This window comes from Gobio gobio, assembly GCF_949357685.1.
Source record: "Gobio gobio genome assembly, chromosome: 6".
NCBI lineage: Eukaryota > Metazoa > Chordata > Actinopteri > Cypriniformes > Gobionidae > Gobio > Gobio gobio.
The window spans coordinates 6,902,030-6,918,089 of NC_137102.1; the positions used below are offsets into that span (position 1 = coordinate 6,902,030).

The 16,060-nt window shown below is 41.0% G+C and overlaps 1 protein-coding gene across 4 annotated transcripts in view; it reads left to right on the top strand.

Annotated features, from left to right (window-relative positions):
* Positions 1-220: 220 nt before the first annotated feature.
* The window catches only part of amph (amphiphysin), a 61,555-nt gene continuing 45,715 nt past the window's right edge, over positions 221-16,060 (top strand). For 3 of the 4 annotated variants that reach the window (XM_079819619.1, XM_079819620.1, XM_079819621.1), the window contains exons 1-2: positions 229-320; positions 10,660-10,740. In XM_079819619.1, coding sequence (XP_079675745.1) covers positions 252-320; positions 10,660-10,740 — 150 coding nt within the window. In that variant the 5' untranslated portion in view covers positions 229-251. Of the gene's footprint in view, positions 321-10,659; positions 10,741-16,060 lie in introns of all 4 variants that reach the window. The other variant, XM_079819622.1, reaches the window with a different exon arrangement.

Consider the following 16,060-nt stretch of genomic DNA (forward strand, 5'->3'; position numbering starts at 1 on the left):
ATTTACCAGTCTCTCGAGGCATCGTCCTCGTCATACACGTGTTTATATTATAATGTGCACCGAAAAAAATAACAACGATGAAATGGTCAAACATATTTGAGATCCAGCATCTTCGATATTGACCAACAGCGCCTCGGCGAGCGTTGTCCGTGGCGCGCGCTGTGTCTTTAAACGCCGCTCCTCCCCCTCCGCTCTCCTCCGCGCCGGAGGTGCTGAAACATCGCCTTTCTCCGTTCACAGCACTAGCAGCCATGGCTGAAATCAAGACGGGCATATTTGCCAAAAACGTCCAAAAGAGGCTCAGTCGGGCGCAGGAAAAGGTACGGGTCTAACTATTTACCTATTTGTGATGGATCAAACATGACTTGATTATTAGAGGGCGTTTGATAAAGCAAGGCAGCGTTTAGTCTTCGTGGAGCTGTCCAGCACAGGAGATTCAGGTGTGCGATTTAACCTGCATTTTCTAGGTTATAGTAAAATCAATTTTAATCTGTCCTTTTTCTCACATGCATAGTTTACATGTTCAGTGCATCAAAGCTTCAACATCATTGCTGGCGTCAAAAATGCGCAGACCAGTAAAAGCTGAAATCCCACTTAAACCTACGATGATCATACTTTGTGGCCTAAATATATCATGCACCTTCTTGGAGGAATGATTGATCTCAGTTTAAAAACCTTGCATGACTAGTAGATTATAATGTGCCACTGATGCAGTGACGCGTATTATCCCATCCTTCATAATGTCTCGCTATTCTTATTTTGGAGAGATGCTTTTCTTTATACTTTTTCCTGGTATTTCCGACGATGTAATGCATCATTACCCGAGATGTTGGTTGAAGCTGTCATTTTCCTGCAAGGTCAGGAGAAGGGGAGGTGGGGGATGCCCTCGTCTATGCGGTATGAATACTAGCAGGGGGAGATTTCCGAGTGGCCACGAGATCGTGAAGGCCGCTTGATGTGGTTGTAGAGAGTCGGTCTCTCTCTATTTAAAACGAGAAATAGTCCTAATAGACGAGGAAGTGTCTGTCGCGTCCGACTGGCAGAATGGGGTTTGGTTATGGGGTTATGTACGGATTTGTATGCCTGCGCAATATGTATGCATTTGGTGGCGAGCTGAAAAGGAAATGTCTGTCAGCTGAAGGCGTCTGGTAAACAGAGGAGCAGTGGCTGTCCCCTGCCCGAGCCGAGCTGCAGTAAGAGGATTGCCTTTCCTTTAATACCCACGGTTCACTCACAGACCGAGGGCCAGCTGTAACGAGACATCGAAAGTGTATGATCATGTATGAACCACAGTATTGTGGTATAGATTCGTGTTGGAGTCTTGATAAGCTTTGCATTCTCTGCCTGCCTTGTGAGTTGCTAGAACCATCATAAATGTAAATAGAGCAAAGCAATAATATAACATTTCCATTATTTGAATTAGTCTGTTAAAGCGTGTGTGTCTATTCAAAGTGGTCAAGCTGGCTTTTGGAACATTAGTTGCTTTTTGTTACTAGTTTGACTGAGATCTATCAGGTAATGTTAGCTCTTAAAGGGATAGTTCGCCCAAAAATGAAAATTAGCCCATGATTTACTCACCCTCATCCTAGGTGTATATGTTAAAATGAGTCCTGGCTAATTCAAGCGTTATAATGGCTGTGAATTGTTGTTTTGTTTATTAAGTGCATCTATCCATCATAAAAGTGCATCTCTCCATCATAAAAGTGCATCATAAAAGTGCATCTATCATCATAAAAGTGCATCTTTCATCATAAAAGTGCATCTCTCCATCATAAAAGTGCATCATAAAAGTGCATCTATCCATCATAAAAGTGCATCATAAAAGTGCATCTATCATCATAAAAGTGCATCTTTCATCATAAAAGTGCATCTATCCATCATAAAAGTGCATCTGTCCATCATAAAAGTGCATCTCTCCATCATAAAAGTGCATCATAAAAGTGCATCTATCATCATAAAAGTGCATCTTTCATCATAAAAGTGCATCTATCCATCATAAAAGTGCATCTTTCATCATAAAAGTGCATCTATCCATCATAAAAGTGCATCTATCCATCATAAAAGTGCATCTTTCATCATAAAAGTACATCTATCCATCATAAAAGTGCATCTATCCATCATAAAAGTGCATCTATCATCATAAAAGTACATCTATCCATCATAAAAGTGCATCTATCATCATAAAAGTACATCTATCCATCATCAAAGTGCATCTACCCATCATAAAAGTGCATCTATCCATCATCTATCCATCATAAAAGTGCATCTATCATCATAAAAGTACATCTACCCATCATAAAAGTGCATCTATCCATCATCTATCCATCATAAAAGTGCATCTATCATCATAAAAGTACATCTATCCATCATAAAAGTGCATCTATCCATCATCTATCCATCATAAAAGTGCATCTATCCATTATAAAAGTGCATCTATCCATCATAAAAGTGCATCTATCCATCATCGAAGTGCATCTATCCATCATCAAAGTGCATCTATCCATCATAAAAGTGCATCTATCATCATCTATCCATCATAAAAGTGCATCTATCCATCATCTATCCATCATAAAAGTGCATCTATCCATCATCTATCCATCATAAAAGTGCATCTATCCATCATCTATCCATCATAAAAGTGCATCTATCCATTATAAAAGTGCATCTATCCATCATAAAAGTGCATCTATCATCATCTATCCATCATAAAAGTGCATCTATCCATCATCTATCCATCATAAAAGTGCATCTATCCATCATATAACTGTTCCACACGGCTCCGAGGGGTTAATAAAGGCCTTCTGAAGCGAAGTGGCGCGTTTGTGCAAGAAAAATATTGGTAACACTTTATATTAAGGTTCCCTTTGTAAAGGGTTCATAGAGGTGTTTTTAAATGGCTAATAACTCATTTACAAATGCATTATAAAGCGTTGATAAGCAGTTATAACTGCATGAATAAAAAGAGTGAATTTAATGCAATGCCTGCCAAACAGTGAGCCATTTTTAACTCACATGTTATAAATGCTTAATAAATGTATTTATTCACACTTATTTAACTCAAAACCAGATTCCTGATTTATTTCATGATGCAGCAAAAATAGACTATCATAGTGCGACTGAAGGGTGTTGTATTTGTGGTTTTCTCATTATAATCTCATGACTGCCACTTTTCTTAAAATGTTCTTTTTGTCTTACCCGTGATATTCCACAAAAAGCTCATGATGCCTATCCACAGCAGTGTATACAAAAACTGATTTTTTGTTTATCAAGATGAAATTATCAAACTTTATTTTGGAAAAAAAAAAAAAACACAAGAGCACAACGATAACTTGATGAGATATTAATAATGAATATTTTAATTCCAATATTAGTTCATTGTGAACCTTAATGTAGGGTGGACACTTGCGAACCATTTATTAATGAGTTACAAACATTTTATAACCTGTGAAAGTTAACCTTAATGTTCAGATATGAGTTATAATGAGTTATTAGTAATTAACAATCACCTTTATAAATCCTTTACAAAGGGAACCTTAATGTAAAGTGTTACCAAAATATCCATATTTAAAACTTTATAGACTAAAACTTCCGGCGGATTGCCGTACACAGCGATTTACGGCGAAAGAGTAACCCTAGCCACAGGACATTTTTAATATAACTCTATTCTTTAATAGTATAATTTTTAGTGGTTGTTATCAATCAGAACAATAACAGTAACGAGGGTTACTTCAGTGATTTAGCATTAAGCTATGTATCAGTAGAAACCTGGTAGTATATTGGAATTATGGTACTCCCCCCCCCCCCCCCCCCCCCCCCTCATATCCCCCTGAGACGTGAGAAATATGCATTTTATTTCTGGAAAAAATCTTCCGATGACGCAAATATCGTCATTTTGCGTCATCGGAGGATTTTTGGCCAGAGGCTAGAGACTACAGGAGCTAGTTCTGCATGTTTTCAACCCGCGGCCGCGGCCGCTCAGGCATTAATAACGGAGCGGTGCAGAGCAAAGGGAGTGTTTCAACTTTTCAATGAATTCTTATGAAAGTTAAGCTTCCAAATGCGATATGATAACGCACCAGACTGGACATATGCTGAGAATGATAGCCACGCTCACCTCAGCTCTGCTCAGCTCTTCTCGTGATGAATGAAATCTGACTCCTGCTACGTCTGTGTCGTGACTTTCGTTCGGCTCACTCACACTTTACTGAAAAGACACATTCAGATTTTAATTGTAGTGTCTATTCTCTAACTGAACAAACTGATTTTATTACTACGAATATCAAAATAACGGTGGGTTGGTGCCGCGGTGGGCAAGTGATAACCAGTAGCCGTGGCTTTGGGAGTGGCCTCGTAGGGCAGCGAAGCAAGTGCATTCTGGGAGTTGTTGTCTTTCATCCACATGAGACAAAAATACATTTTCTGTCTTTTCTCAGTCTAGAAGGCACCAAATTCAAAAATAATTTCACATTTCTACTACATAAATGACCCAGTTTAAATACACATTCATCTTCCCAGCGCTGAAGTGCCCCTTTAAAAATGCTGCCCAAATACTCAAACATTTTAGATTTTTTTTTGTAACTGACCATCCAATATCAAAACCATCAAAAACGATTTTTTTTCAGAAACTGCGATATAGGTTTATATTCTTTATTGAGGCATATTTTTAAAAAGCTGTGTGCAGTTCATGAGACAATTTAGACATCAAAACCACAACCACTACAATGGCGTCAGGCAAATGAAAACATTTTCATAATGAGAATCCTCATGGCAGTTATTAATGACTGTTATATTTGATTGCCCCGTGGTATTTAAAAAACAATCAATCACGAAACGTATTTTCCCCATTATCTACCTGATGACTCATTATAAATGGTTTGGTATGTTGCCAACAGAATAACACTTCCCTCATTTATATCATATTAAATATTTGTTCTAATTATCCGGTCATATAATTTATGACTATCACCATTGGATGACGCAGTTTTGAAGCCGTGCAGACAAATATTAAATCTGATCTGCTTTCATAAGAGCCTCACAGTTCAGTCTGACTGCTCACGATCAGTGTAACGTGATTCCCTTTGGAGAGTTAAGAAGACCAGCACATTTAGGAGCAGGTATACAGTTTACAGCCTCAGGAACAGAAGATCCTGACCAGGGCAGATAACATGATAAGGGGTGTAAGAGATCCTTTAATCTGAGCTCTGGTGGGGACAGAATACCTCATAATCAACAGGGATCACTCATAATCCTGTTGCATATACAGTCACAGGAAGATTGCAGCATTGTGACAGTGTAATTGTGAACTGGATGTAGCATTGCAAGTGTTGTGACTTTATGTTTTGCAAATATTTTTAAGCAGCATGATGGCAAAAACGCATAATTGATTTGTAATGCATCTTGGGAAATCGTATATGATTGTTGGAATGACAGATTTGCTTTTCCACTTTGTTTGGCCAAGCTATGAGATTAATTTTTTGTAAACATTATACATTTTTTTTGAAGGATCATTTGTCAAAGTAAAATAGAGGACATCACTCCCCTGTGTGGATGAGGCGGGGTGGAGTGTCTGTTTTTAAGGCCTAAGCTGTGTTAATATTTCATAGGCTGGCTGCTTCTGTTGTATAGTGTTTCCAGGCTGGGCATTGTGTCTTCGATTAGTGCCATTTGCTTTCTGGAGAGTTCAGTGTAGATTCTCTGGCTCTAGATGTGAGGTTTAGGACATTTTTAGGAATTGAAAATACACATGAGCGCACACCGGAGTGATTTTAGTCTTTGTATTTTATAGTGTGATCCAGTGCTATATTTAAATTAATGTTACATTGCACTTTTTAAATCGTGATGTGTTTCCACAGAGCAAGCAAAGGTTTTTGGTACTTTTATTCCCAGCAGAAAAATATTCTTGTGCCGTATTAAAGTATTGTGCCAGATTAGAGAGCATTCCATGTATATTTCCTGATGTCATTTATGTGTATGATGGGATATTGGTGTCACAACACACTACCTATTGATTCATATCAAAGCCTTTTCCAACACGTGTGAGTGTGATACAAAGAAAAGACCCAGATGGCACGTTCTTTCCACCCAGGAGTAATGTGGAGCTTTTGTATGACATTATTCATGTTCCCAGGGGGCCGTTCCTGTGGTTTACTGACTGAGTCCTGTGCCGTATACTCTCACTTTCACACATGATGGGAGCTATTCCCTTTACTGCACTGTACATACATTTTACTGTACTGTAATAAACACATCCATTTGTATAATTGTAACAATTACTTAAACGTTCCACTTTTTATCTTTTAGCAAGTGTCTTAATTGTCCTCTGTTACACCTACAATTTGTTTGTAAGTGCAAAACATCCTGTTCAGCCAATAAACGGTTCAGCTAAATATTTAGCAGTTTTATTGGCTGGTTATTCCTATGGTTTTATTGTTGTAAGCTGCAGATTGCGGATATATTTGGCATGCAGTGGTGTTCTGAAATGAGGAGGCAAAGTCCTCTCAGTTTTATTTTATTTTTATTTGTGTCACATTTTCATGGTTAAATAAACATTACACTAACACAAAAAAAGAAACCAAAATATAATTCTATTTTGTATTTTTACATTAACAATGTAATTTGTATCAAATCAAAATGTCATCAAGTGAGTGTTTTTAAGCAGTTTTACATTTATTCCAAAATAATAAGTAGAGGCAGTAAAAATGTAAACAGTATATTTAATTTGTGAACTGATGTCTACACTGTGTACAAAACAGTACAAAATGGTGCTATATGGTGATGTACAAAATGGTGCTATATGGCACTAAAAGTGGTTCTTTGGCTCGTAATCATAGGGGAACCACTTTTGGTGCTATATAGTACCATATCTGAACAGGTTCTGTATATGGTAGCGGTGCTATATAGCACCTCAGTCTTCCCAAAGAACCGCTGAAGAACCACTGAAGCACCAAGATTTGGTGCTATACAGCACTTAAAGTGGTTCCCCTATGATTACGAGCCAAACACTCAAAAAAAATGGTGCTATATAGCAGTATTTCCCAACCGGGGTGCCGCGGCACTTTGTTCAATGCATGCGAGGGCTGCTATATGTTCGAATATGACCAGTCATTTTGGCCGTCATCACCCGGGTTTAGTGCCAGAAGACGCGAATGAGAAGTCGCGCGCGCTGTGATAAAATTTGTCTCTGTGCACTCATCCGAAAGCGCGCACACGTCTCACAACGCGCAAATATTGAGTTCTCTTTCTTGCTCTTGAACGGACAAACTCACACAAAAAGTATGTCAACATGTCCATCTTGATGAGTATTCTAGCAGACATAGTCTGAATATGCCTTAAGTGAACTTTATACAGTCGAGAAAGACGACGCATATCCGAGCATTAGGTCTTAAAGGGGGACATCACTCACTGCTCTTGATTGAATAGCTTTTGTAAGTTTAATAGGATTAATCTTTAATTTATACAGTCAAATATGCAATGTTATTTTACATTTGATCAATTTCTCTACCTGAAAACTAATGTTAGACGTAGGGTACCTGAAAAACCTGAAAAGCATAGTTTATTTTATTCGTAGGCCTTTGCTCAATAGTATTTATTTGTGCTGCTGCTTGTATTTAAATTATTTGTTCTTATTATTTTCTTTATTTTTATTTGACAGTAGTCCTTTTTCCCCTGAACATAGCAAATACTGAACCGTACCGAAACAGTGAACCTAAAACCGTGATACAAACCGAACCATGAGCAATCTGTACCGTTACACCCCTAGCGTAACGTATGCGAGGGGGTGCCACAAAATGGAGACAATTTTGAAAGGGTGCCATGACTGAAAAAATGTTGGGAAACACTGCTATATAGCACCAAAAGTGATTATTTGGCTCGTAATCATAGGGGAACCACTTTTGGTGCTATATAGCACCATATCTGAACAAGTTCTGTATATGGTAGCGGTGCTATATAGCACCATATCTGAACAGGTTCTGTATATGGTAGCGGTGCTATATAGCACCTCAGTCATCCCAAAGAACCGCTGAAGAACCACTGAAGAACCACTGAAGAACCACTGAAGCACCAAGATTTGGTGCCATACAGCACTTAAAGTGGTTCCCCTATGATTACGAGCCAAACACTCAAAGAAATTGTGCTATATAGCACCAAAAGTGATTCTTTGGCTCGTAATCATAGGGGAACCAATTTTGGTGCTATATAGCACCATATCTGAACAGGTTCTGTTTATGGTAGCGGTGCTATATAGCACCTCAGTCATCTCAAAGTACCGCTGAAGAACCACCGAAACACCAAGATTTGGTGCTATACAGCACTTAAAGTGGTTCCCCTATGATTACCAGCCAAAGAACCACTTTTAGTGCCATATACGTAGCACCATTTTTTTTAGAGTGCAGCTGTTCAACTTATTTCCGGATCAGTCATCGGTCTTCAGAGCTCTGTAAACTCTGGTCACAAACACAAACATGTTGCCTATACCTTTAATTTCACCAAGCTGATTTCTCACTAAAGACCCCGTCATAGATCATGTTTTCAGGACATTACAAGTCTGACCTGAGTTTTGTATATCGAAGTAGTGAAGAAGTGGTATCTAAGGGGGTGAGTTGTTTACTTACTTTTTAATTAGTCTTCCCATTAACAGCATCATTTTGTTTATTCAGACTGATTTGAGGAGGCAGAACATGCACAAAAATAAGAGTCGGGACTTATTGAGTGAACCAATCGAATCCAATCATAGCACGATGGAAACATTTCCCTCATTCATTCTCAATTACGCCTCACCAAACACACCGCATGCTTTCGGGGTAAAACTCAATAAGGCTCAGAGGAGGCAAGATAGACGTGGACTCCCACCGTTTACTTTACCCACTGTGTCGCGGCTTTAGAAAAACAAGTGATCTATACACCTTTAAATGTCATATTTGGTTTTATTTTTGTGCTATGCATTATTTTCTCATCCAATTTTTTGGAGTAGGCACTGCCTACCTTGCCTACTCGGAAGAAAACGGCATATACTGTATATATAGAGGAGACTTTACAGAGTGCTGGACTCTTGTAATGGCAATACAAGATCTTGACCAAAAATGATTGCACCTCTTGATGGAAATAAATGCTGTGATGTGATTTCCATCAGGAGGAGCATACATTTTTAGTCAAGATCTTGTATTGACCATGCAATAGTCCAGCACTCTGTAAAGTCTCCTCTAGCACATCCCAAAGGTCTGGACTCAAGTGTGAAAATAATTCTTCATGCTCCTCACAACCATTCATTCACAATCTGAGCTGATGAATCTTGACATTGTCATCCTGGAATATGGCCATGATGTGTCTTCATACATGGTTGTTTAAGAAATGAAAAGCTATACACTCCATCCATTAGGATTAGAAGAACTGTTGCCAGACATATCACATGATGGAAACATAATAATCACTGCAATAATGATCCAATAGACTCTTAAGCATTTGCCCATTTAAATCCAAACAGCGACTTTTTCCATGCAGTGTATATGCAATCTGATGCTTACAACAAAGGTATTTTTACATAAACACTGATGTTAACAATCAGTAATATTACTCAATACGAACTGTGTTGCTTATTCAGACAACTCTGTTAGGTTAGTTGGAATAATGTTCAGGGAATATTGTTGAGCTAACCTTTCATGTAGATTTAAAGTAAATCACGTTTCACAAATCATATAAAAAAAAAAAACATAATTTACAATGTGAGGTTGTTACCTTAAGGAGCTAAAAAAGTATTGTAGATGTTATAATCTAATATTACATAATATTTTAGACTATGATTAACAGCAGTTATTAGTCACACCACATGAAGTACAAGTTTTTGGTTGCCTGACATCATTTCTATAGGATAGCTCGTCTATAAGGACATCTGGTGTGACTGTACCAGAAGGTTGTTGGTGTAGCACTATGTGTGTGTTTGCCAAAGCAAAGCATCCATTTCCTTTGTAATAGACTATAAAGACTTCTGTTGTATTGTTTGCACAGAACCTGCTCACATTATGTCCATTGGCTGTCATTGTATGCACATTGTATGGTATCTGTGTCAGAGTATTGACTCAAACAGTCAAACGATGTGAATAGTCAACAGTTTAAACTGTACATAAAAGAAAACGTATCAAAAAATATTTTTATCAGGGTTCAAATCAAAGCAGGCACCCCTCTTGTTCTGAGCAAATGCAGTGTTCGAAAGCAATTTTCATGTGTTAGGCAGTGAGGTGGTCATGTGACAGAAGTCCTCTTTTTGGCGGAGAGACTTGACAGACTGGGAAGTGTAATATATGGCCGGTCTTCCTCCCTCGCTCCTGCTCAGCCCTTTCTTTGTGTGCATTTCATACTGTCCACAGGGTGTTCAGACACTGTTAGAGGATTCCCTCATGGGGATTCAATCATGGCTCCGCTGAATCAATGAGAATGCAGTGTGAACCGGATGCTATACTTCTTCTGTAAATGCTGGCCTTTATCATTCCTCTTTACTGACCCTAAGAAATGCAAACATTTATGTTTGGAAAAATAATTGCATTTTACTTGGTCTCATCATTAACACTGACGGATTTTGTCAGATAACTTAAAAATGTGCTTCATATGGTTACATCTTCCAAATCAACCTGATTTGCTCTGACTCCTTGTGTTCCCTGCTTTCAGGTTCTGCAGAAGTTGGGGAAGGCAGATGAGACGAAAGATGAGCAGTTTGAGCAATGTGTGCAGAACTTCAAAAGACAGGAGGTAAGATGTGTCTGATCTATAGAGCGAGGCTGTTGACGGGTGGTTTAATGGCTCTATCAATCCAGCAAAGCAACCAGCCAAAGAGTATGGATGTAAAATAATGGGGAGTGTCTTTAAAACAACAACAACATGTTGAATTGTACTCATTGAAAAAATTCAACATGCATGTATATTTATGCTGTGAATATTTCAAATGAAAACATTTCATACACAATTTCATTATTAAAAATAAAAAAATTATATTAAAAACGTATTTCCAAAATATATAAAAAAATACCACCTATAATAATCGACAGGCTATTTTATGTCCATTTTATTTCGCTTCACGAATTTTCAGCCCCCACAAAAGCAAGCCCTGAAAATACAATGCATTAAAATTAGGGCTGTCAAAATGAACACGTTAATGTTTTTCTTTTAATATTTAACGCAATTAAGGCAGCATCTTTTTTTTCCCTGGCACCCTTTGGCTAGTGCTACATTATATGATCACGCTGTCATTCATTCAAGTGCTATTACATAATTCAAGCGCAATACGATGCAAAAAAAAAAACTTAAACCTCGTTGATATTTGGTTACATTTTGGTTGCGACGTCAGGTGACCAAAATTCAACGTCAGCTCAACGTCTAATGCCAACGTTAATTTGACGTCCAATACCAACGTCAGCTGACGTTGATATTTAGTTGTTTTTAGATTGTGTTGTAAAGTAACCAAAATGCAACGTCTGTCCAACGTCAATCTGACGTCATATTGACGCCAGTGCCTGCTGGGCTGTACTGGCACGCTGTGAAGCATACAGAATTATGCTGAAATGCCTGTTAATGGCGAGTTCGTAAGCAGAGTCTTAAAGGTGTCATGAACTGGCTTTTTAAAATTGTTTATACTGTTGTCTGAGGTCAACTAATGACGTTTGCATGGTTTTTACATTCAAAAACATCATAAGGAATAAGAAATATGCTATTTTCTGCCATTGTTTTGAGGCTCTCTGAAAAACACTCAGTTTAGATGGGCGTGCCACACTGAAGACTTGGAAGTAAACGCCCACGGCTAGGATTGGAGAAGATTTGCATATTTAATGAGCTTCAGCTCCCCTCAGTACATGTGGGAATTGTTTTGAAAGCATCTGGGGAAATGCTCACAGGACTCGCAAAATGCCTTTATCAAACAAACACAATGATTCATCTCTCATCCACCCGCGATTGATTGGAATGTTATTTTTGTATTACTTGGCCCGCCCGATCGGTGAATAACCGCGAACCGTACAAGAAAGGAATGTTATTTCACTATTTAAGATAGTCGGCAGGCCGGTGATACGTTTTGGTAGCCCGTCTGAAAAGCACATAGCCCCGGAACTTTGGGCTTTGCGAGCTGGCATTACAAGTCCGAGTCTGATCACAAATCAACCAATAACACCTTCTCCAGCCTGTGACAGCGTGTTACGGTATGTAATCAATAGATATCAAATGATCTGTAACAATGCAACACTAACACATCTAAAAAACATGTTTTACTCACATAAGTGTGTTGCACCGTTCCTGTCGGATCCAATATAGAAGGCACAGCATTGTGTTTTAATCTCAATATGTCTGCAAATCCAGTCTCGACCTGTATCTTGTTTACAATCGATTCTGCTGTGAAATGAAGCAAACAAACGTGCAATGTCTTATGTTGCGTTCACACCAAACGCGAATAGAGCGTCAAGAGCAAGTGATTTCAATGTTAAGGCGTGTTGACGCATGTCTGGAGGTCCTGCGGCACGATCGACGCGTTTCACACGCCGCGATGGACACGATTCCGTCTCATTTGCGCATCCAGTTCGTGCGAATGGCGCGAATTTGACGCAAATTGAGCATCTTGCGAGATACGCGCGAATGGTGTTTTTTGTTCATTCACACGTTTCAAGCGAATTTGCGTCTGATGCCCGAGTTGAAAAACTTGAACTTTGGCGTCAATTCGCGCCACGTTAACCAATCAGGAGCCTGCTCGCTGCGGTCACGTGGTAAAGTGACGTGATGAGAAAACCTACATAATTTAAAAATACTATTGTGTCACAAAATGAGGTTTTAAGACTTTTTCAGGTGAGAATGTAGTTGTTTAAAGCTCAAATATGTGGTTTATTTATAAAGAGAGTGCCTATTTTAAATAAAAAATAATCTTGTGTTTGTGGAGTTGTGAGATCCAGGCGATCACCGGGCGCTCAGCGCTCATTAACCCCAGCGAGAGCAGCCTTTGCTCGGCCAGTCCTTCTGGTGTCTGCCGCTGGCTCTGATGTCTTGTAGTGGTTCGTCTTGTGTGGATCTAACGGGCGATCTTTGCTCTCATGAATCTATAATTTGTTGTCTGCCAAATCGTTTTGACTGAGGTCAAAGAGAAGTTTCATAACTTAATTGTTTTAAGGATATTTAAATATACATGCAGTGAAGATAATTCAGGAGTTGCCTGGACCACATTTGTGTGGCTATTAATGCTTAATATATATTTTTAATGAAAATGAAAAGAGGCAGAGTGGTGTTTTATGAAATATTTCTCCTGGAGCGCCTTGAACGCGAATGGATTCAAAATGTTCAAGCGTCCAACTAGATGCGTTGTGTGGATCTATTCGCGTTTGGTGTGAACGCAGCATTACGCACGTGAGCTGGAACCGTCATGTTCATTGCTCTGTAGCGAGACCCGTTTAGCTCCGCGGGTCGGTGGGCGGGGCTTGAGGCGGTGCTTCTGCATTCTATGACGTCAGTGGTCGACATATTCTGAGATCTCTCGCTTTCTGGGTCTGGTGTCAATAAAAGCTTTTCTTTGACTAACGTTTTCAGCTCTGAAACTTACAGGATATTCTTATATCACGATAAACACTTTTATATGTCAAAGGCTCAAGGGAAAGCTGATTTCTCAATTCATCACCCCTTGAATCAAACAACAAAAGACAAAGAGAAAATCACTCACTGCTCTTGACTGAATCACTTTTGTAGTTTTAGGGGTAGATTGAATAAACAGGGCAAATTAGCGTGAGAGCGCAATCTCAGCGCTGATGGGAATGGACAGTTCTGCGTGTGATCTACTAATGAAAGAAGACAGACACAGCCGGATAATTTGCATAATGACCAACGCAGTATACCAAGAGCAGCACAAATTAGCGTCTGGTTTAAGACATGCTTTTCTTGGGCTGTAAATAATGGCACAAATACCAGTAAACCGACTAGCGCAAACCGTCTAAGGTTACGTATGTAACCTCTGTTCCCTGAGAACAGGGAACGAGCGCTGCGTCTAGCTGACGCTATGGGGAACGCCCTCGGCGTGACTGGTGTCTGAAGCTACTATCGAATCACGGCAAAGTCTTTGACCGACGTCAGCCCATGACGTCATCAACGTGCGACCCGGAAGTATAAAAGGGCGCCGTGCCAACACATACACATCTTCTCGTCTGAAGGGACTGTATGGCAGATAGGCCCTGAAGCATGGCAACGCGACGCAGCGCTCGTTCCCTGTTCTCAGGGAACAGAGGTTACATACGTAACCTTAGACGTTCCCTTTCGAAAGGGAACTCTCGCTGCGTCTAGCTGACGCTATGGGGAACGATATACCAACGCCGCCATGCTGAGGGGAGTGTCTGCCATTGGCAGTGACAACTGTCAACTCAAGTAATTCATAGAAAAACCTGAGCGATTCCCCCTCAGGTCCTGGGCTGACAGTGACAGCACTCCCTACGGTCATAGCCCAAGCTATACAACTAAACGGAACCCTAACGCACTGCGTGGAGTTCCATCTAGACAGCTCGAAGGCCCGGGACCACTACTTCCAAAGAAGGGGTCCCTTCAAGGGAATGTGGCTAGGGGACCCGAAGGAACCCCAGCCAGTCACTACTCGGGAAATGTTCTCCCGAGTGCCACCAGGGAGGCCTGACCTGGTGCCCTAAGTGTTATGGACACTTCGGTTTAGCCAACCCTGTCTGTTCAAACAGAGCCTCTGGATGGTGCCCAAGGGGCGTCCAAGCTAAGGGACTGAAACACAGGCAGTCTTACTTAGCCCGGAACTCAGAGACGGGTTATCCAAGAGAGCAACACTCAGCGTAGTGCTTTTCAACCCTTGCTATCGAGGGGAGTCTGCCTGCTCAAATCAAGGATCTACCAGGTGCTTGTGTTTCAAAGCAGTAGGGAGGCCGAAAGGGCCTTAATGACTGATCTAACAGGGAGGCCTCATGAGAGGCCTACGACCGTCTGACCAGGCTCAGGCGGCTGAGCACTCATAGACGACCCTCATTGAGGGGAGCAGCTGAGCCTGCCTGGCGAGTAACCTCCAGCTGTAGGCCCAACTACCACAAGTTCTCACAGAGAACTGGTAATTAAAGTGCCTAGCTCAGGAACTTCAACTTCAAGGAGGCCCTGTGGGCCTACTACTTGATAGCGGGTATTCCAGGGAGGCCTATAGAGGCCTACTACCTAACCGCAAGCCATGCTGGAAACCCAAGCATCCAGGCTCGGGACTCCGTCCTCAGGGAGGCCTTAGTGAGGCCTACTACCTGACAGCAATACCGCCTGCTGAGGTTACCCTTGTTTTCTCAAGGAGGCCTAATGGAGGCCTACTACTTGACAGTCAAGCTACGCAGGCTAGTCGGGCATCCTGTTTAAGGAACCCGTCCTCAAGGGAGGCCTATTAAGGCCTACTACCTGATAACCAGCCTTTAGGGAGGCCTGGAGAGGCCTACTACCTGATTGCAATACGTGCCAAATGACTGGGTCCCAGGAACACCTCAGGGAGGCCTGATGGGGCCTACTACCTCGTTCGAGTGACCACCATCTGGGACTCGACAGTCAAGCTACGCAGGCTTTTCGAGCATCCTGATTAAGGAACTCGCCCTCAAGGGAGGCCTATTAAGGCCTACTACCTGATAAGCAGCCTTCAGGGAGGCCTGGAGAGGCCTGCTACCTGTATGCAATGCGTGCTAACTGTTTTCAGATGACTGGACCCCAGGAACACCTTAGGGAGGCCTGATGGGGCCTACTACCTTGTTCGAGTCAGGGAGGCCTATTAAGGCCTAGAATTAACAGCAGGCTCTCAGGGAGGCCTGATGAGGCCTACAACCTGCCTCTGAGAGTGACCACAATCCGGGAACTCACCCTCAGGAAAGCCTAGTAAGGTCTTAGAGTTAACAGCAGGCCTTTCAGGGAGGCCTGATGAGGCCTACAACCTGCTTCTGGTAGTGATCACAACCTGAGAGCTCACTCTCAAGGAGGCCTAGTAAGGCCTTACACCTACCAGCGGGCCTTCGGGGAGGCCTGATGAGGCCTACAACCTGATAGCCTCCAGGCTAGCTGTCCTGATGCGCAC